The sequence below is a fragment of the Gopherus flavomarginatus genome, chromosome 5 (genome assembly GCF_025201925.1).
Source record: "Gopherus flavomarginatus isolate rGopFla2 chromosome 5, rGopFla2.mat.asm, whole genome shotgun sequence".
NCBI classification, from domain to species: Eukaryota; Metazoa; Chordata; order Testudines; family Testudinidae; genus Gopherus; species Gopherus flavomarginatus.
In genome coordinates this window covers 10,974,077-10,995,816 of record NC_066621.1, presented here as the reverse complement: position 1 = coordinate 10,995,816, position 21,740 = coordinate 10,974,077, and the positions used below count along the sequence as shown (strand labels likewise).

The following is a 21,740-nucleotide window of genomic DNA, read 5'->3' as shown; positions in this document are numbered from 1 at the left end:
GCTTTAAACACAGGGCTTCTCCTTTCAAAATACAAAGGGCTCCCTGTTGGAAAGTCACTGCTGTTATTACAGGTTGACTCACCAAGAGGCTCTGTCCTTTGTACTTCTGTGTGACAGGATGGGTCACGTAATGTATCTTATTGGACCAACTTCTGGTGGCGAGAGAGACGAGCTTTCAGCCGCACTGAGCTCTGCGTCAGGCCTGGGAAAGGTACACCCAGCGCCACCGCTAAATACGAGGTGCAACAGCTTGTTTAGCATAAGTAGTTAGCACACATTGTAAGGGACTACTCAAAGTAGAGTGGCCTGTTATAACACGTCTGCAGTTATAGGAAAATAAAGGGGTGGGGTTAGTGAGTTACAGATTGTTGTAATAATCCAACCAGTGTCGATAAACCACTAACCCCACCCAGACTGTCTACGTTACCACTTGTGTCAGTGTAACAAGTCACTCACGGATGTTAACAAACCATCCCTCTGAGCAACATAAGTTACACTGACCTAACCACTGGTGTGGACAGTGCTCTGCCGGTGGGAGAGCTGCTCATGCTGACATAGCTGCCACTGCTCGCTTCCAGTGGTGCTGCTGAATCAGTGCAGTTCTGTTGCTGTAAGCTTTCTAGAGTAGCCATAGTCACAGTCGCAGCTGAAGAGGCTAAGGCAGAGTTTCCAAAACCTTGTAAAACTGAGTTTTGCTTCAGGAAAATTAAAAGAATCCCCGTCCCTCTTTCCCACTGCAACCTCTCCATGTGTTCTTAAAGCCCAACCCACCAGGAGTGGCTGCTCGCAGTAGAGGGTGCAGATCATCATAGCTATGTCACTGCTCATCTGGTAACAGTTTTGACATTTAAAATGTCATAATTGGAATTAGTTTTAGCACCCACTGAAATGAACTGAGCAGTTCATACTCTTTAGAGCTATTGTTTCAGGCTTGCTGCAGACTCAGGCAGATGTTGATTACACATGGGTAACCTTTTCAAGGTTTTCTTTAAAACCATAATAGTTGGACATGCACTTTTTTTTTTTAATGGTAGATGGTAGGAAACAACTGAGAGGCTTGTCCTTTCCTCCAGTCATATCCTTCCTGTCCTCCAAGGGGTACCCCCACCCTTTGGGAAATACTGAGCTAATGTTGAAAGGGCCAAAGGGAATGAATTCACACACTGTTCCCTTTCACATTCCCATTTGATGCATTATTCTTCACTTAAACACCTTGCTGAATCATGTCACTGGTGCAGAATAGCTGCATCCTCTTTGCCCCAAAGGCAGCTGCATTTCTGCTGTGGGTAGAATGGTTCCCGTACACTTTGGAATCGGGGGAGGGCTGGAGTTACTGTTTCCAATGCAAGTCTTTGCTTCCTCCCCTTTTCCAAAGCTCCCTAATGCACAAGATGTTTGGCTGGGCACAGGGAGAGGACTTCAGAAGTTCATTCAACTACAGTAATGGTGATGCCTTGATTATGCACTAAATTATTTTTAAAAGGAGAGTCAATTTGAAAATCGAATATTGAAAGTGAGACCTTTCTTCACTTATGTTATTAATCGCACATTAGATTAGCACAACTCAACCCATTTTGAAAATCCTCTTCTCTTCCCACGTTGGATGCTCTTACCCTGTGGTCAGAGGTGGACAATTAACTCAAAGAAGTCAGTTTCCCTGGCAGGCCAAGTCAGCATAGGCGTGCAGTGGGAAGAAGGTTCTGTACTTTACGCAGCACATTCAGATTGCCTGGAACCAATGCCATCTGGCATTGCTCATGACCGAGACATGGCTCTGGCCAAGCTGGTAGAAACTGAGAGCTGCCTCCCGCTGGTCAACCAAATAAGAGCAGTGCTGAGCTGGGTATTGCTGCCTGCTGGGCTGCAGGAATGGTACTGCATGAGCTGTAGCAATCTGGTTACAGCTGAGGCTGAATCAATGGGAGCCTCAGCTGGGAGTCACCTCTCTTGGGTTCAAACTGGCTGGAAAAGAGCTAAGCTAGAGCTTGGGTCAACTTCCTCTGGGCTAAGTCCACAGGAGTTGCACAGAGCAGCCAGGAGCCACCTCTCCTGGGACCATAGTAGTAGAACTGGAACTTAGATAGTCCCAGGTGGGACCCATTTCTCCTGGGCTGAGGGGGTAGAAACTGGTCCAAACTCATCTCAGATGGACATTACCCTTAGCAGATTTGCATGTAGCAGTCAGCACCCAGGGCCTGCTCACTGTACCTTGTTGTAAGTGATGGCTGTTCACTGCATTGGATGTGTATCGTGCTTAGCTCCTGCATGCTCCGCAGGCGAGTTGCTGGCACATTGGAGTTGGGAAGATGAGTCGTCGTCTTGTTGCGTCGAGAACAACAGGAGGTTGACCCGCCATTGTTACTCGACAATGAGGGGCTGCGAGTGGAGGGGTAATTCTGCATTGAGTTATCCATGCAGTTCTGCTCAAACAGCTGCTCATCTATGAACTCATGGTTCTGGCAGGGAAAAGAACAACAGTGTCACTCTCACCACTAGCTACCATAAGGTGGTTCATTTTCCAGAACACCTTTTGCTATTCTTGTGGGACAGGTCAGCCCCTCAGCTCTCTGCCCCTGTGCCTGAAATCAGCTTGCACTAGACAGTTCCCAGATTTAAAAATGCAAACAACAACCAGGAAAGAGATGACTTCATCCCATTACTCATTGCAGCCAAGAGAACGTGTTTGCTCCCCCACAACAACATGGGGATAAGAGAAGCTATGGTAGAGGCATAACGGCCTGTCAGGACCAGCTGGCTTACACATTCCATATCCATAAATAGTTTGGACCTGATTTTTCCTTTCACTTACACATCTGTATCCCTGAAGTGAGTCTGGTGAAGTCTTTGGTGCCTCACTGTTATAAACCTGTATAGAAAGGAGAGTCAGGCTCACTGTCTTCTTTGTGTTTGGGGATAAAGCTGTGATGTGTATTGTTTGTCAGCAGGACCAATTGGTCATTAAGTTGGAAAGTTTAGGTATGGTGTGCTAGTTAAGCCGATCCCTGACGGTATGTCACACCTACAGTTCCATTCAAAGCTGGGCTGGCAGCTGAGTTATTTGTGGTAGAAGTAAAGGAATCAAGGTGGAAGCTGCCAGTGGGAAGAGTTAGGGGGAGGGAAATGATGATAAAGGGGAGCCTAGAACTGCAAGGTTGGGTAGCCTAGAGCTTTAAAGTTGAATGGAAAACTTCAGAGCCTCTTGCACCAATGAGTAGAGGACAGCCTAGAGAAGAGCCAAAGTATATACACATCTAGGTGCATACGTAAACATTCATAGATGCCTAAGATACACATTTTGCTTTTTCCCTATCAGAACTGCAAAGGAAGGAGGAGGATACTGGAGATAAGGCAACCATCAATTTTCATTGGAACAGATACTAAGTCTTAGAGCAAACAAAGGCATCAGTTAGCAAAAATGAACCACATGCACAAACTCCCAAGAACAGGACCAATAACAAGAAAGGAGACAAACACTCTGGACGTGTCACAGAGATTGTAGAAAACAGATTGAATTAAAAAGGAAATACCTTGATGGTGGAAGTTCGTACAGATAACAGGGGATCATCCACAAGATAGGACAATCCCTACAGGACAACATGCCAACAAAAGATAAAAACACGATTGATTGTCCATTCCCGCATTCCAAAGTTTAGTCCCAGCATTCCATCCATTCAATCTCAGCATTCCATCTGGCACCCCAAGTTTGAATGGGCAACTGAGCCTTTCCTTTACTAAACTAATTTGCTAAATCAGATTTTTCTTTCTTTCTTAACATAGTGTTCTGGAACCTTGCACTTTAATTGTTTGTTTTCTCTTTCTAAAAGAGAGTGGAAAGGCAAGGCAATTTACAGCTGTTCATTTTTTATTTTATTTATTTATTGAGAGCCAGAAGCAGAGGATAAAACACATTCTCAGCCACTGAATCAGCGCTTGCCCAATTGGGATTGTATGGTGACTAGATCAGGGGTTACCCAAGCAAGGGGACTGTGTTTTGGTTGACCTTTGTGGAAATACAGAAGGAATATTTTGGCTGAAGGATGTGGCTCAACCCAGGCAGCAGCCAGCAAAAGCATAGGATATGAATGTCAGAGTAGGGAACAGAGCTGAAAAATCTTATGTTAACATAGCAAAGAATTTTTTGTTATGATTGTTGGAAGCATCTCAAGGCCACTTTTGTCTTTTAACACACCAGATTTGAGGGCCATTCACAGCTGTTAAATTGTAGGACTTTATTCTAGTGACAACTGCAGATACTGTGAAAATAAAGAAAGTACTTTTTAAAACCCTCTGTCTAGTTTAAGGAAAGGTGATTTGCCCTTTGAAACATGTTGATAACCAGGGCACATGGATCATTCCTCATTCCATTCCACCTGCAACTTTGAAACATTGCAAAATGACTCTTCAGTGTTTATGAATTCATATGCTGCGATTTGACATTTTTGCATAATATCTTAATAGAGTAAGAATGCCAAGGAAGTACAGGAATTTCAACACAAAAATTGATTGAGCTGTTTTGACTAATGCATTGAGAACCACAATCTAAACATGCTGCATCTGACTCCTGGAATGACAATCTCTTTTTTTGAAAACTTTGATACTCCAGGTCAGCAGCACTCAGATTTTAAGAACTGAACAGCCACTTAATGCTGAGCAGAGTCGCAGAGAGCCAAAAAAACACAATCAAAATAAACCCACCTTAAATGAAATATTGGTGGTGTTTGCATCGTTAGAGCTGATTATATGACTACTGTGAAGAGTTTGTTCAACAATTCAGAGATTCCACGGCCAGATGGGACAATTGTGATAATTTAGTCTGGCTTCCTACATAACACAAGCCATAGAACTTCCCCAGAATAATTCCTTTTGAGCTAGAACAGATCTTTTAAAAAAAATTACCCAATCTTGATTTAAAAAGTGCCAGTGATGAAGAATCCAGCTTGACGCTTGGTAAATTAGTCAAGTTGTTTATTATCTTCTCTGTTTCCCCATTGTCCAACAAATAATATATTCAAAATTAACTGTTTTCATTAATCAAAAATGCATAGAGCTGTTTGAAGACAGAAAATTATTATTTGGCTGTTGTAATGCCAACAGACCCCAGCTGGCAGCAGGTGAGATTGAACCTAGGGCTTCTGGAATTTAGTGTATGAGCCTCAAACCAACTGGCTGCTAGCTGAGGCTGTAGAGCAGACTCAATCATCTCTCTTTCTCTCTGTGTGGGCTCAGTGCCACTAGAAGGGACAGAACACCACACCCAGGAGGTGTGTGGGTTACACTGTCATTCATCAACTACCTTATTTTCAAATAGTTGTATTCATGATTTGATCAGCTCTCACTGTGATACGCAAATATGTGACAACACTGCTGACAATCTCGTCCTGGTTGGGGCAGGCTGGAAATGTGGAGAAAATGCAGCAAATATTTTGTGGATTTTTTTTCTCCAGTGTTCATCCAAATTCAAAATTGCAATGACATTTTTGGTTCAAAAATCACAGTTCAGAAAAGTTTCAACAGCTGATACAAATATCTCAATGCAATGGCAGGACAGTTCACCTCATTCGTTTTGTGGCTCTCTTTGGTTCTGTTCAATGCAGGAACGCCTCTATATTCCTGTTCCTAACTCTGCACTGGCATCTCGGCCAAAATAAATTGAGAAATACAAAATACAAGAGAAAATACAAAGAAAATCTTCTGCCCTGCATTCTCCTCTCTCTGCTGCTGTCCCTTGGATCCAATTGTCTGTTGTTATAACTCAGTTTGGGCCAGAGAGCTCTCACCTTACTCACACTGCAATTTATACTACAAATACTGAAATCAGTGGGAGTACTTGTGGAGAAAAATACAATTCTGGAGCTAGGCTATCATCATCTGTCCTGAAGATTGTCGAATGTAGGCCTGAGCCCTGCAACGATTTGCAGATTTGCTTAACTTTACTCACTGGCAGTCAGTGGAATGCCTCACAGTGTGTAAAGTTAAGCATATGTGGAAGACTTTGCAGGATCCAGACATGCTTTGGGACAGGAATCTTATCTTTTGATTTTCTGTAAAATACCAGGCAAATGTATGGCACTTTGTAAATAGTAGTAACAATCGCATATTTGAAATATACTATTTAAAGCTTAAGGGTAAGTACAGAATTCTAAACAATTGAAGAGTCAGGTTGTGAAATATCTACTTGTAATGTAACATACAGAGTTATCAGAAAGACAGGCAAGCTCGGATTTATACTTAGGGTGACCAGATGTCCTAATTTTATAGGGTCAGTCCCGATTTTTGGGTTTTTTTCTTACATAGGCTCCTATTACCCTCACCCCCTGTCCCGATTTTTCACATTTGCTGTCTGGTCACCCTATTTATACTATAAAATGAAACCAACAGTCACTGATATAGTGCATCAGCACTGGAATGATTAGCTTCATAATTCATCATGATGAGTTTCAGGACCTACGGGATTTAATTGCTATAGGTATTTAACCAGTGGTCTTCTTCCAACGTGCTCTTTGAAACCTACATGGTGTTATCCTGTTAGGAATCAAACTATGAAATTGAGACTATGTCTGCAGGTCAGAAATCAAAGGTCTATCTGATGGTGGATGCAGATAAGGAAAGGGATACATCTTATCAGGTCTTAACCCATTGGTGTCTTTCCAGAATGAGCCATGATATACAATATAGATAATAGCTCCCTTTACCACAAATCACCTGTGAATATAAAGCTGGAAATGAAATGTACATGAGATAAAGATCTGTTTGCAATTTTCCCAGGGACTTCTACTTACAGAACTATTTTAAAAATTAAAAAATAACACTTCCTAGGGGCTTACTCCAGCACCATGCAGTGCATGAGTGAAATGACATTATAGTAGAATCCACTTGACTGGCCTCCAGATGAACTACGTGTTCCTTAACAGAGGCTTATCAGGAAAGACATGCGTGGTGTCACTAAATCACATTAAAAAGGCTCATCTTCGCCCTTTAAATGGCCCAGTTGTTTTCTCTAGCCTATTGTGGTAGGGAATACATGTGGCTTAGAATTTGCTGGCATCAGCTTCCCACGGTAGCTCTCTTCATGACAGCAATCCTATACATCATTGGTAGTGGGAGTGAGCAGTGGGTTCAGAGGGAACCCGTGATATATGCACTTTAACTGCCAGTGTAGCTGAGGACAAACTGAGTTTTAGCCCTAGTTCAGAAACCATGGTTAAATCCTACTCCCGCAAGTCTGTCTCTTTGGTCATTACAGGCTGCTTCTCTGCTCCGCAGTGGCTGCTCGCCCTGCAGTCTGTATTGGCATTTGCACCAGTTGCGAAGTAAGTGCAAGGAGGCAGTGAAATGCTACCCAATTAGAAAGTGAGTGATTTGCACTGACTGTGCACTGGTGTAAATGCCTGCACAGGGTAATCAACCCCTTTGTCCTTTTACACAGATTTACACTGTTAACATTTTGCACAATGCTTATTTGTTAAGCAATTCACAAAAAGAAAGTGAATCTCTCTCCGTGCGGCATATTCCAGGGAACTTCCGAGATTCAGGACCCATCACTTCACTGACACATATTTTTATCCCCACTGGGAATGTGTGTTTGTGAGTGCATGCATTGGTTTAGAGGAGCATACTGCACCCACATCTTTTCCAAAGGAAGCCTGCACCCAGGAGGAAAGGATTTAATCAGATTTAGAAAGGGTCCTGTTGCTACTTACAGTTGTTTTTTCCAGGCAGTGCAGCAGGTGGTGATGTTGGCTTTCGATCAGCGAGGTGGATTTGCTGATGTGCTGCTCATCATCACTAGATCCCTAAACAACCAGAGGAAGAATCAGGCTTGAAATCATAGGGATTAGAACAACCATGTCAGATTGTACAGGGGAGGAGGTGAGGGAAAGGTGACAATTCCAGTGTTGCCAACTCTCATATTTTTATCATGAGTCTAGGGAGTTGGTGTTTTCCTTAAAGCCCTAGCTCCTGGATTCAGGTCAGAATCTCAGCTTCCATTTTAAAAAGAAGTAAGTATGTAGCCCTTTGTGGTTGTGAAGAAGAGCTTGGAAACATGACCAGAGTGTGGCCTAAAGACCCAGAAAACAGAAGGCAAGGAAAAAGAACCCACAATTTATTTTTTTTCAAAAAAGTCATGATTTTTGAAGGCTCAGAATGGAAATGCTACAAAAAGTTTCACCCTAAACCCTACTGCCTCCGAGAAGGGGGTGATTTGCTTGGGAGTGAGGAATTTGTTATTCTCCTTTTAGACTAAGAATGAACCAGTGGCTGGGGTATAATTCAGGAATCAGGTGTTATGTGGCTTTATGATCCTGTCTCTTGGATGGGGAATGGTATAAAACATACAATGGTCTTAAGTGAAATGGTGAAGACAGGGAGCAGGAAAAACCAGTCCCTGACTGGCTTTATGGGGTGTTACTGAATAGACTTATAGTAGTAAGGACCAGGATTCCCTGGTTCTGGTCCCAGCTCTGCTAACATCAATCTGCCTTCAGTCTGCTAACACAGAACTGATGTTCATCTGCTCCCTAGTGGTGTGGTATGGTAAGGCTTCTGTGCAGGGGCTGAGTGCCATTATGCTCTCAATGAGAGCTGGTGGTGTCTGGTATTTCACAGGCTCCAGCTGTTTGTTTGAAAAGCAGCTTGGACAAAAGGCACTGGAGATGTGCACGTTATTATTTTATTATAATAAATCATCACTATTAGTAGAAGTGAAGTAGATTTTACTGGGGAACATGTAGCATTGGCACGAGAGATTTGATTGGAAGGAATTAGCAGCAGCCCATCAAAAGAAAAAGCCCTGTTTTCTGAGGGGGTTGTGACTTTTATGAATTAGAATTGCATTATTTGTATTGTGGTAGTACCTAGGAGTCCCAGTCATGGATCAGGGCACTGTACAAACACTGCCCCAAATTGCTCACTCTCTAAGTCAGACAGCAGGGTGGGTTTCTTGAGTTAAAATTCCCTGGCAGAGTCTTTAGAGTCAGCTCAGGCAGGCACTCCCAGCTGGGCTGGAATCATGCACAGCTGAGATGTGTTGGGCTCAGAATCTTTAAAAGAGGGTTGGCTGCTAGCAGGCAAGACAAAAAGGATGAGTCTTTAGGAGTAAGGACAGGTAGTGTCAGACAGGATTACTCATTGGCCTGAATTTTGGGGGCAGGCGAGTGATAAGTATTCAAGCTGCATAAAAGAAAAATGACCTGAGATGGTGATTTAGTTGTCATTGGGGGCAGGGGATGCGTGCACTCTTTTGACTTCACAAGAAACCTTTGCAGTAAAGCAGGGACCCCACAGAAAGTTTTTTGCTTAATCTTGTCTTCCTGAGAAGTTTTGTCCTAGATGCTGAGAGCCTGGCCTCCCCAACCATGATCAGCTAGCAGCAGGAATGCTACCTGTTCTTAGTCTTCTGTAAGCCCCTAACTGGGTGAGGGTTTCATGCTGCTGCTGAATGGTCTTTTGTGAGAGATACAGACAGTGGCTAAGACAAACTGAAAGCCTAGCTTTGTAATGAGGAGGGCCCTATCTACCACAAATAACAAATCCAAATGGGGAATGTGAAATCCAAAAGAGCTGCAGTACTGGGTATGCATAATAACGCTCAGCACTTTGACAAAGCTTATTGTCTTCAAAGGCCTGTACCAGCTAACCCCAATGCCACTCTTCTGACAGATCAGTATTAATATCTCTGTGGGGAAACTGATGCATAGAAAGGTAAAATGACTTGCCCGAGGGGATAGTGGAAGTCAGCTTCCGAGCTGGGAGTAGAACTCAGATGTTCCTCTTGCCTACGCCTGTCCGCTGACCATTAGACCATGATGCCATTATTAGTGCTTCTCTTGCCATAGCGTAAGGACTCTAGAGAGGGATCAGCGCCCCATTGTGCTAGGCACCCTACAACCAACCAACCCCAGAGAGAGCTCAGAGTCTAATCTTTCATTGTTCTTACAATTCAATCATTCGGCAGAAAGATATTAGATCAATTTAATTATATACAAACAGTTACTTAAATTCACTATTTACATGCTTTTTTTCGGTCAGGTAAGGAAGGAAGCTATCTGAAAGCACTCTCAGTTGCTTCCTCAGTGTGGTAAATATCTACTTAAAGAAAATAAATCTGCTCTAACATCTCTCTGGAGCCCCATGAAACTGGGCAGAGATTAAACACACATGCTAGAGAGGATTTCCAATAGGCACATTTTTTGAGTGCCACATTCGAGGTTTGTGTATCACAATATGTAAACCTGTGAATCTGCTGTCTCTCCATGTCTTATACAAATGCATGTTTCTTAAAGTATTGCATGCATCATTCATTTTTCAGTTTGAAAATCGGATATGCTCCAGAAATGGGAAGACAGGAGCTAAGAAGCAGCTTTTTGGCAAGTCTCTCTGCTATTCCAAAAGAAGGATTATATTAATTTTTCCATTCCATAGTTGCAGTTTTAAGAACTACTTTGCTAAGCATTTTTTTCTTTAAACCCACTGACCCTGAAATTCACCCCAATTTCATGGCATGTTTTCTGTGATCATACTCATTAATCTTTATGTGAATTCAGTGGCTAAAATGGTCAAAGACAATTAGGCACATTAAAATGACAATTAAATGTTTGCAAGTGACCCTCATAAGCTCCTTAGATGTCTCAGCAGTAGATGCCTGGCAGAGACACTCCTCTGTGATGCTCGAAGCTGAAAGATAAAAGTTGACACATGTGCCTTACATACCTGTTTCTGGCACATAACAGCAGTATCCAAAAGTTTAAGCAAGAAAATGGGTGGAATGGGTTAGAAAGCAGAACATTTGAATGTAGGCATCTACGGCTGACTTCATCTAGGGTTGTTAAAGGATTTAAATCAGTTGTGCTTAACTCAGTTGATGTCCAAGACACCCAAGTGGCTCGTGTGATACACTGAGCATTTGGCTGCATCTTTAAATATGCCTGAAGCCACACCCAGGATCGTACTGTGATGTCTAACTTGGCATCTCTGAAAATCAGGCAAACTGATGCTAAACCAAGGGCATGTCAGGGCATAATTAGGGGTCACTGACTGTACAAACCATTTATAGACGGATATGAGGGAATCTCTCCTTGATAGGAGGCTGTTCCGCTTTGGTGCCTTGAAAACTGTTGTGTTGGGACATTTCTAGAAGGTATTTTCAGGGTTGGGCTAAAAAAACCCCAAACAGTTTAGGTTTTTCTTGCTAATAGTAACCCAAGTCAACTAACACATCAGATAGGTCCTGTGCATAGCCTGCAGAGTTCACTAGCTAAACCTCTCCAGATGGAGAGAAGGAATAGAAACTGATAAGAACTTTTCATCTGAATATCTCCTGTGGAGGACAGTGTATGTGATAAAGCAAGTGCAGCAGTATAAAGCTAAATCTCACTTAAAAGAAGAAAGAAACAGACCATTGCAACCGGTGGCTTTAAGTAATGTTAATCTCTTTGAGAACCAGAGGTGCTTTGTAGCATGAAGATAGAAAGAAACTGACCTGAAGGTTTACTGCATTGATCCAGGACATCTGTGTAGAGAGATTTGAATGCTTTTTCACAGAAATCAGTAAGGGTTGGACAGTCAGGACATTTGTGTTAAAAAGCCATTTGGAACAGCAACATAAGAAAAAGTCATAAATGGGCAGTGAAACACATGATTATTTTGTGATGAGGGGGCAGACCCATTTTTTTCAGCTCCCAGGGACTCCCAGGTTATTGACGTGTAGCAGTAGCTGTATTGGGGGGAAGGATGGTTTTGTGATTAACGCATTGGTCTGGGTCATCTTGAAGTCTGGTGTCTCTCTACTGTTTATGTCTGGCTCCAAAGCTAATGAAAAGTGGAAACATTTTAAACCACATGGAGAGACAATATGCTGCAAATAGCCTACAGCAGGGACTGCCACAGACTGTTACAGGTGCCTTTTCCCTGCTTTGCACAGGTCCTGAATGTGTTGCATGAGATAAATTTGCCAGGTGCTGTAGAAATTTAAGGATGGAAACTCTATCATTGGCACCCTGAGTAAAGGCAGACATCTGTCACTTCCTGCAGAATACCCAGCACTTTAGAAATCCACAGGAAATCAGTGGACGCCTAACACAGTCAGTGAAACATTACTCTAACTGCAAGAAGAAAAGAGATTGCCCAGAGAGCAACAGGTTCCAACTCGTTGGAATTCCACATATTATGTGAAGAAGAGGTGTACAGAACAATAAAATGCTTAACATGAGTATATCAGAGAGCAGCCAATAGGAAAGAGATACTGTCCTTGTTTCCAACCATTGAAATCTTACAATATTAGCTTGCCACCCCTCTTCTGCCCATGCCAACTGATTACTTAGGAAAGTAGCATCAATGATACAAACTCAGGTTAGGCAGGGGCTTGTTCCCACTTATCAGGTCTCTGCACATTCTGCTGGAGAGCAAATATGAAAGAATTTGAAAGCCAAGGAAATAAGGCTTCATTGGCTCTGGTAGAAGACCTAAATTCCAGAGTAGAATACGTAGTGTTGGCAACTTCTCTCCTCTCCCTCCCTCTCCCCGAGGGCAGATTTGAAACGTATGGAAACGCAGATCATGGAATGGATATTATCAGAAAAAAATAGCACCAAGGGTTGGATTCCTGCCTTATCTTCCTTGCTCCTGCTTTTCTTCCAGCTCACTACATTCAGAACCAGACACTGTAAATTTCTGGCACATCTCAGCATGCAAAAAAGAGGGGGGAAACAGAAGATAACAACAGCTGCAGCAACAAATGCATATAGACAGTCTGAGCACATAAATGCTTGGCAGTGGCTGTTCTATCCAGGAGCACATTCCAGTAGAGAATGATACCTGCATTGCTCCATGCAAAAGCAATCTGGGTTCATTAGAAGAAAAATCTGTCTGTAATGAAGAGCCCAGGGGAGTGTTTAGAATTTGATCTGGGATCCTACCTCTGCAAGGTTCTGGGAAAATCATGCCAGCACCATCCCCCGTTTGCACTTGAAAGACACACACTGAGCTGCTGGTGGCCTTGTGGAAGACTTGGTTCCTGAATGTGGCATCCAGCTTCACAAATCTGAAGAACTCCATGAGTTGTCTTATCTCTTATGCTTGGTGTTTCAGTGAACAAAGTTGGACAGATTTGACTACAGAGGGACTGGCACAGAAGCTAATTGTACTCTTTCCATGCGGATGATTCTACCCTTTATCAATATTGTGGCTGCAGAGAGATCTTGGTTGTAAGGAGGGACAGATCTCAAAACAGTTTTGTTTCAAAATACAGACCTATCATTTCAACAAGAAGTGAATCATGTCTACATGGCCACTTTTGTTGGTATAACTTACATCACGCTAGGGTGTGAAAAAACACCCACCTGAGCAATGTAAATTACACCGACATAAACACCGGTGCGGACAATGCTCCGTCAGCAGGAGAGCTCTCTCTCGTCAGCATAGGATGGCTACACAAGCGATCTTACAGCAGCGCAGCTGTAAGGTGTTAGTGGCAAGAGGAGATTAAGGCTCATGTATGCTGTGTAGGCTGCAGCCACTACAACCTACATGCCCATGAATACTTGAACATGTCTGACATTCCATCTATTATCACCACATCACTTGCTCCCATAAATGAAAGGATAAAAAACCTGCCTGTTCAGCGTCTGCATGGCAAATACAAAATGCCACAAACCCATGTTTCACTGAAGGGAAAGTCGGTGCTGCCTTTAGGGAATGAATATTCTCTCCACACTGCTCTCCTTTGCTTATCCCTCCTCCTCTTATGCTCTTTACGCTGCCAAGCTCTAAGCTGAAGACATATGGCTTGATTCTCCCCACACATAAGCTGGTGTAAATCAGGAGTAACTCCACTGGTGTGGGAGAAGAATCAGACTCATGTTCCTACATGCCCCAAGACCCCCTGGATGCTGACCGTTGAGTCAGAATGTTATCTTTGGTAGTTATTTCCTTGGATAACCTCTCAGGACTTCAGAAAAAAGTATTTTGGGACCCATAAGTCCTAATGCTGCCATTCTGGCTCATCTCAAACTGTTACTACTGAGTATTTACAAAACAATTCTATATTGATTACATAGTAGTAAACAATGAAAATTTCATGCTAATTGCTAATAAGGACTACATAGTAATTACACTAGGAATTATTGCTAACCCTAAGGCAGGCTTGTCACTAGATGTACACATGAAAGTCCCATTAATGTTGACGCAAGTTCTGGGCCTGCTTCAAGAATAGGATACATAACCAAGTGTAGCTACTATGTAATTAATGTTCATTTGCCCATGAGGGTATATCCACTAGCAGGAACTAAAATATTCTCTAACACGGCAACTACAAAAGAGAGATTCCTTTCTTCTGTACATTTTAAAATAATCTGAGACTGGCAAATCACTGGCCAGATTCTGCCACTGTCCTTCACAGTTGTCACAACATCTGCAGTAGCCACAAAGCCAAAAAAAAAAAAAGACCCCCTTCCTAACTCATTAAAGCCAGAAACGAACCTAGCAGCCAATTATTGCTCTTAGGCTAATATGTTCTGGACTTTTTTATCTGTGTCCCAGCAGCCATTCTGTGAGCTGCCTGGCAGAATGGCTTCGTTGAAAGAGAAATGATGGGATTCATGCTGGGAAGACAGGCTGGAAAATCAAGTGAGAGCCACACATCTGTGCTGAGCTGCCATGGCATTTTTAAATAGTACAATTAAAAGACCAGCAAAACCCAAGGCATGATTTAAATTTTCAGTGTAACTGTGCATGTTGCCTCCTGATGAAATAACAGAATCTTATTAACTCATCTGAGCTGGTTCTCCAAGTCCTGGGCCAAGTCGTAACCATTCTATGCCTCCTTCAAAGGTTTCACAGTTTGTTTGGTAAACTCTATTTACAGTATGTGCTAAAAAAAATGCAACCAGCGGAGAAGGTTTAATGCTCATTTTCAGAAGGCCTCACTTGCATTAGGGGCTGAGGACCCTTTTCAGAGTAAGAGAGAAACTGCCTGCAATAGAACCGAAGGCTCAGTGGTAAATCAGATTCCGACATAGATGGTCACTAGGCTGAGGTGACAAAATTCCCAATGTCCTGTTCAGCTGGGTTGGGTTTTGACAAACATGGAAAATGAGAACTTAGCTCTCAGATTTGCTTAGTGCTCCAGAGATCCAGAGATCTCAGTGCCATATACAAAAGGTGGTAAATATCATTGTTTTCCCTATTTTAGAGGAGGGGAAATGAAATGACACTAGTCAGTGACAGAGCCCAGCTCTTGTGCATCCCTGTCTAGTGTCTGATGCAATGTGCCTCTTTGGAATCAGTTTGAAAAGACATCATGGCAGCTGAGGGCCAGAGTCTTCAACCCTTACTCCCCTTGAGTAACATCCTTCCTCTGTAATAATTTCACTGAAACCAGTGGGGCTACCTGCAGAATTAAGGGGCTGCATAGCATGTGCCCAGCCTAAAGGGCATGGTGATTTCTATGTCCAGCCACCACTCAACTCAAATGGCAGTTGGATCAGGCCCCAATGAGCAATGTAGAGAGAGACATTGTAGGCCAAATCTTGAAGCCCTGGCTCCACTTCTACAGTGGCAAGTGTTCCATCTGACTTGGCAAGAACTGAATACAAGTGAAGGGTTTATACCTGCAAACACTCACTCATTAAGCAGCACCAGGCAGAGTAGTAAGTGTTTGCAGGATTAGGTCCAGAGTATGGATGCGTGAACACAGCATTAGGCAGCTCTCAAGGCTCAAATATGCAATTTCTGTTTCCCATGTGCACCGAGGACTGATTTATTTGAAATTAAGCCCACAAAATGTGTTAATTCCTGCTCAGGTCTTGAGCAGGCTTTAATGTAGCAACCTTCTCTCATTTCCACTGATTCTACCAAGCAATCTGACACACTTAAAACTTCCCTTTTTCATGAATAGCTAATACTAGCCTCCAGATACCTTGCTATTAAAAATAAAACCACTGAGCTTCACAGAACAGGAGCTGTGATACTTTCCCCTCTCCTGCTGGACAGTCTTTAGGTCCTCATTCCTGCAATCCAGTAATTGTGAGCCTGTAATAATTTCAGGGCTAATGATTCCAGGAATCCCTCCACAGCTCCCTGATCTCATGCTAGTGACTCACCAACTCTGCAAGTGCTGGCTTTTTCTACTCACAAGGTCCTCCTGATGGTAACGTAGCTACAGAAGAGCAGCATTGCCAAACTCAAGTGTTCCAAAATCATGAGATAGGCTTAAAAATTATGAGATTTTTGGAAATAATAAATGTTTGGTTCTTATTTGCCTACTAGCTTTTGAGTCTTTAGTGTTCATGTTTCCTAGCTTTTCTTTGCAACCAGGAGGGTCAGAAGCATTTTTTTTTTAAGAAACTGAGATTCTGATGTATTCACCTGACTCCAAGAGCTGGGGCTTTAACAAAAACACTGAATTGCAAGATACGCAGTAAAATCACAAGAATTGGCAACACCAGAGGAGAAAAACAATTTGTGTGTGTGTGGGTGGGTGGCAGTGAAGGCCACTTCCTGGTGTATTTAGAGTGTCACAGTGCAAGAATAAATACCTTGTGTGATTTCCCAGAGACAGCAGATCCTTGCTGATACACCCTGACCAATAGAACCATTAGTGAGAGAGTAAAAGACAGAACCTAGGCTAGACTGTGACTTGGACTGCATACCATGCAGGGTAGTTGGAATCCCATTTACACCCTGTACAGGTGAGCTAGAGCTGGGGTGAAGGAGTCAACAGGTGTGGCTGACTTCCTTAGTGCCCTCTAGTCAGCTGTTGTGCGAGCAGCAAAGCACTAGCCCCACCACCAGAGTGAGGAGGAAGTATGAAGGAATCGTGCCCTTAAGAGGTATCTCCAAATCACACTGCTTCCCAGGACTACTCCTGGCACGGTGTGGCTTTCAAGCCACCCGTGGTTCAGGGCTGAGCTGAAAGGTCAAGCATCTCAACTCATGTCAAGGGCAAAAGGTGCTGACAGCAGCTGGCCTCTTACAGCCCTGGGGAACAAATTTTGTGTATGTAGATAATCAAGAATAATACATTACCAGAAATCTTGTCCATTTTTTTGGGGCGGGGGGAGGGGGCAGCTGTGATATATCAGAGCATGCTGGTGAGTGATCAGCAGAATATTTCATTAAATTATTGAAGCCGGTGGATTGCAATTTGAAAACTCGCTACAGGGCTGTCTCTTTGCTGAGAAATGAGGTAAGAGAGAGTCCATTTTGTGTGTGTGCGTGAATTTGTGCATGCACAGGTGCTGGGTTGTGCGCCATCCAGTCTATGGATTAGTATAGTCGAAATTAGCAAGGTTTGAGCTCTTTGTGTACAGCATGGCACTTTGTAATAAGGTTTTGCACACTTATGAATATATAGAGATTTGAAAACAAGCAACTCCTTATTAAAGATGACAGAAATGTGTGGTAGTGCCAGATCCTCACCTCATATAAATGGGGAGAGCTCCATGGAGCTATGTTGGCTCACACCATCTGAGGATCTGGTCCATTAATGCTCTTTGTCATCATTAGAAAGATGGACTCTTTCCTAGCTCAAGAAAGAGCCCCAGAAAGTCCCTCCCTCCCTCTCCAATTTTGCAGCTGAATTCCAGCTGTCTCTACATATAGCTTACACAGTAAATTGTAGTGTAATTATAGTGTAGCACAACTCAACATGTGAAGCTGTCACACTGAATAACAAGCAATTAGGTGTGTCTTTGTGGTGGGGAGGAACAACCGAAATGAGGTTTGATTGGGATGGAGAACTTTTCAGGCTCCACTGTGAAAGGGATTATTTTCTCAGCACGTACCGTCAGCTCCAAGGCTGCGTTCAGCAGGCCGTTGCGTTTGCTGTGAAGATAAGCACTGGAACTGCCTGTTTTGGCCACTCGTATCCGTGCAAGTCGGGCTTTCTGTAAAGAGAAGCAAGATGTATTGACATATTTTTACTTTTACACACAAAGCCAACTGTTCCACCTCTACTAAAATAGAGAGAAAGAAAATACCAAGTTTTCATGGAACCTAAAAATCAAAGAGATGAAAATACAAGGAATTTATGGCTAGGAGATCAGCAGCCAGCGCAGCCTTTTGCACTTCCTACCTGCAACCCAGTTTTAAAACTCAAATGATGGAGATTAAGGAAATCTGAGGACTCAAGACATTACCAGAGCTGACCTCTCACAACCCATCAATGGCCTCCCCTTAAAGAGTAGGGGCTACCTACTCAAAAGTGCTTAGTGATATTTTTGGGTTTCTCCATATTTTGGGCATCCAATTGGAGACACCCACCTCTCACATGTTTCTTGTTTCTGACATGGGAGGATTGTGTTACCTGTGTGTGTAGATATATAGCTTCTCATGTGAAACTCAGATATGTCTATAACAGAGAAAGTGAGAGATTTCAATAGTTGGTACAGATTGTGCAGGCAACTCATCTATGCCCCGTTTCTCCGACTTGCTTGCATGTGAAATCTCTCTGTGATGCCTTATCTTCTAGACTGTAAACACTTTGTGGCATAGAGAGTCATTTACTATATGTTTGTGCAGCACCTAGCGCAATAAGGCCCTGATATGGTGGAAGACTGTAGATGTAACTATGATACAAATGTTTAATAATAGGAGACAAGAAGGATATAGAATAGGGCAGATCATTAACTTGCCTCACCTATGAGCTGATTGGCATAGATTAATAATTGGATCTATCTATCTATCTAATCTCTTATTCTCTCCATGGAGACTGTAAAAAACACCTTGTTTGTTCCTTCTCTCCTCTTCCAGCAGCAGTTTGTTAACTTGGATATATGGTAACAGGAGAATAATTTTCTCCAGAAAAATATTTGCCCTCTTAGATAGACAGAAATCTCTCTGCCACAACAAATAAACTATTTGGAAAGAAGGGAAAAAATCTATTTACCTAATGTTTGGTTTCTTATAATTAATTAACCCTGCCTGGCCTGGTCTTATCTACAGACCTCATAACTTCTAGTTAGAGGACTGAACTAAATTATAAAAAAGTGGTATAGACTAATGTAAGCATATAAAGGCTCAGTTAGCTTCTATCATTAAGTGATCAAACAGTTTTTAACTCTTTCTAATTTGTCTGTTCAAATACTACCTCCTTCTCTGTAAAGTGATTTGCTTTTTAAAAAATGCATTGTTAATTCAGTATTTATTTCCCAAGCTCCATTAAAGGTAAATACATGAAATAATTACCACTGTAAAAAATTATATTAGGTTGTGTTTTAAAATACTGCATAATCTTTTAAATAATACAGAACGCTAGGTTTTCATTTCTAATTAGTGGTGGTTAATGGACACAGTGTAGGAAGAGCAAAGCCATGATGGGTCTATAGTGCATAATGATTCCAGAAAGTGTATTACCATATATGCACGAGTGACTTAAGCACTCTGGATTTGAAAGGTTTGCTTAACCTAATGAACTTTAATTTGTGCACACAAACAATTTCCCAGGCATGTCCTGGGCAGTATTCTGAAATTTCAGTTAGGAGACAGAGGCCAGGAGATTCAAAAGTGATTAGTGATTCTGAGTCCCCACCTTGACACACCTTGTTTTCAGAGGGTGGGTGCTCAGCATGAGCCAATTTGAGCATCCAAAAATTGAGGTACCCAAAACCAAGAGTCGCCTTTCTAAATTTTGGCCAGATTTCTTTGGCTCCCAACACCCACTTTTAACACTAAGGCTCAGAGGTGAAATCCTGGATCCACTGAAATCAATGGTAAAACTGCCATTAACTTAGATGGATGGTGGATTTCACCCCGTGTTCTAAGGCAGGCCCTAGGTACATGCACCACAAGCCGGCAGCAGATTAGTTCACAATGTGTGTGATCTGACACCATCAGAGCATTTAAAAATAATTAAGAGTGTGTGGGTGAGGTTCTGTGTCCTGCAGTGCACAGGAGGTCAGACTAGATGATCACGATGGTCCCTTCTGACCTTAAAGTCTACGAGTCTATGATGTCCCCTCTTTCCTGTTTTTTTTCCTCCTTCTTCACACCCCTTTCCTGTTCTGTTAATAATTTTAATGACTGTAACCGTGACAGCTGCACAGCTATAGAAGTCTTTGTAGGAATTGTCTGACTTGGGAAGGGGAGAGAAGCCAGGAAAACAGAGTAGCTGCTGACCAGCAAACACTGTGCTGAAACATGCTTCTTGATGATGCTACCTCAGTTGCCTCAGGGCAAATCTGAATTGGATTTGGGGGTGAGCGTTACTGAGAGCAATGGTTCCACACAACTTGGAAATGCAATAAACTTCTCTTCCTAGACATCTGGCAGGCATGTTCAGGTGGATATTGCAACTGCTGAGTCATTGCACTGGGTCACTGGGCCAGTCGTGTTCTACTGAGTCATTTCACCTGCATTCCACAAAGTTATTTCACATACCTACACACCTCTTTGTACATTTTCCTCACCTTTCACAATGGATCTAGTGCATCCCTCCCCTGAACTGCACCAGGAGTAAGCTTTGCCCATTGATCTCTGTCTTTAAATTGACGATGATTACAGAGGATGCATTTCCTCTGTGCTCTTGACAAAATGTCAATTCCTTTGCTACAGGAAGTTCAAGAGTCCCCAACAGTTTCTTCTTAGCTACAGCACAAAAGGTTCCACCAGCATCTTCTGTCGCTATTATTATCAGTTCAGTTATTTGTTAAAGTGGATTCAGTCTTAGGCGCCTGTGATGAACATTATTCTCTTTGCCTCTAGGCTAGCAGGAGATCAAATATTAATAGCTGTACTCCACACAGACTGGGGACGGTTCGTCTCTGAGAATCTGTTCGCTCTTCCTCCCTGAAACAGGGCCACAAGCTAACTAAATAATTAAGCCCCATGGCTTTCAGAGTTTGGAACAGATGTTGTTATTTAAAAGATGAGTATAAAACATTGCTGGGAAAGAGCGGTGATTTAAACCTATTTTTATAGTCTGTGAGTGAGGGAAGGAAGTGGTGTCCAAGAGGAGACCACGAAGAACAGTCATGGAAGTTGATGTGCTTTTGTGTGCTTGTGTTTATGTATGTGTATGGGGTGAAATTCACCTCTGTGCAGAGACAAAAGGCCTGTCCATCACTTACATCCCATATAAGCCCTACATTTCTTAGGGGTGAGCAGGATGTGGGTGTCCGAGCATGATGATGCATGACCAAGGGCTTGGCAAAGACCCTGTACTGACCCTGTGCACAAGAGTGAATTTCACCTTGTTGTCACTTGCGGCCAAATTCTGTACTGATTTACACCCTGTGCAATCCCCCTGACATCACTCGGCTGTGTTTTCATTTAGCTAAACTGGGATTGAGCACTGATTGTGATTCATGGTTTGGGATAGAAACCAGGATGCACTTGGTGCTCTCACATGGAATTAGGTGAAATGGGCCATTGCAGGTTGATCTGGTGGGTTCAGTCAATCCGGAAACTCAAAGCAAAGTCCAGAAGGTGTAAAATTCATGTGGACAAACTCCTAAAATGCTCATGTGAACCACTGCTAATCTTCACAGAGCTCTGGTCAGCCCTACAGTCTACATCACTGGGTGATGTCCAGGTTGCTCCCTCCTGCCCAAAATTTACAACAAAACCCAGCCTTGTTCCTTTTACTGTCTCATTGGGCACATGAACATCCAGGAAATGTAAATTCCCTCACTGTGAAATCCAGCTGAGCTCGATGTCAGACCCAGAGATGGGGGCAAGTCCAAGAAGTCTCATGGCTGCTCTAATCTATGCAAGCTGGCAAGTCATTGCACTGGCTAGTGGTTGTT

The 21,740-nt window shown here is 42.8% G+C and overlaps 1 protein-coding gene across 5 annotated transcripts in view; it reads right to left on the bottom strand.

The window, feature by feature from the left end:
- KCND3 (potassium voltage-gated channel subfamily D member 3) overlaps window positions 1–21,740 on the bottom strand; it is a 257,822-nt gene that overhangs the window by 8,476 nt on the left and 227,606 nt on the right. For 3 of the 5 annotated variants that reach the window (XM_050954306.1, XM_050954307.1, XM_050954305.1), the window contains exons 4-8: window positions 17,781–17,882; window positions 7,701–7,793; window positions 3,528–3,584; window positions 2,810–2,866; window positions 2,209–2,456 (exon numbers count right to left, since the gene is read on the bottom strand). In XM_050954306.1, the coding sequence (XP_050810263.1) occupies window positions 2,209–2,456; window positions 2,810–2,866; window positions 3,528–3,584; window positions 7,701–7,793; window positions 17,781–17,882 (557 nt within the window). The remainder of the gene's footprint in view (window positions 1–2,208; window positions 2,457–2,809; window positions 2,867–3,527; window positions 3,585–7,700; window positions 7,794–17,780; window positions 17,883–21,740) is intronic. The other 2 variants (XM_050954309.1, XM_050954310.1) reach the window with 2 other exon arrangements.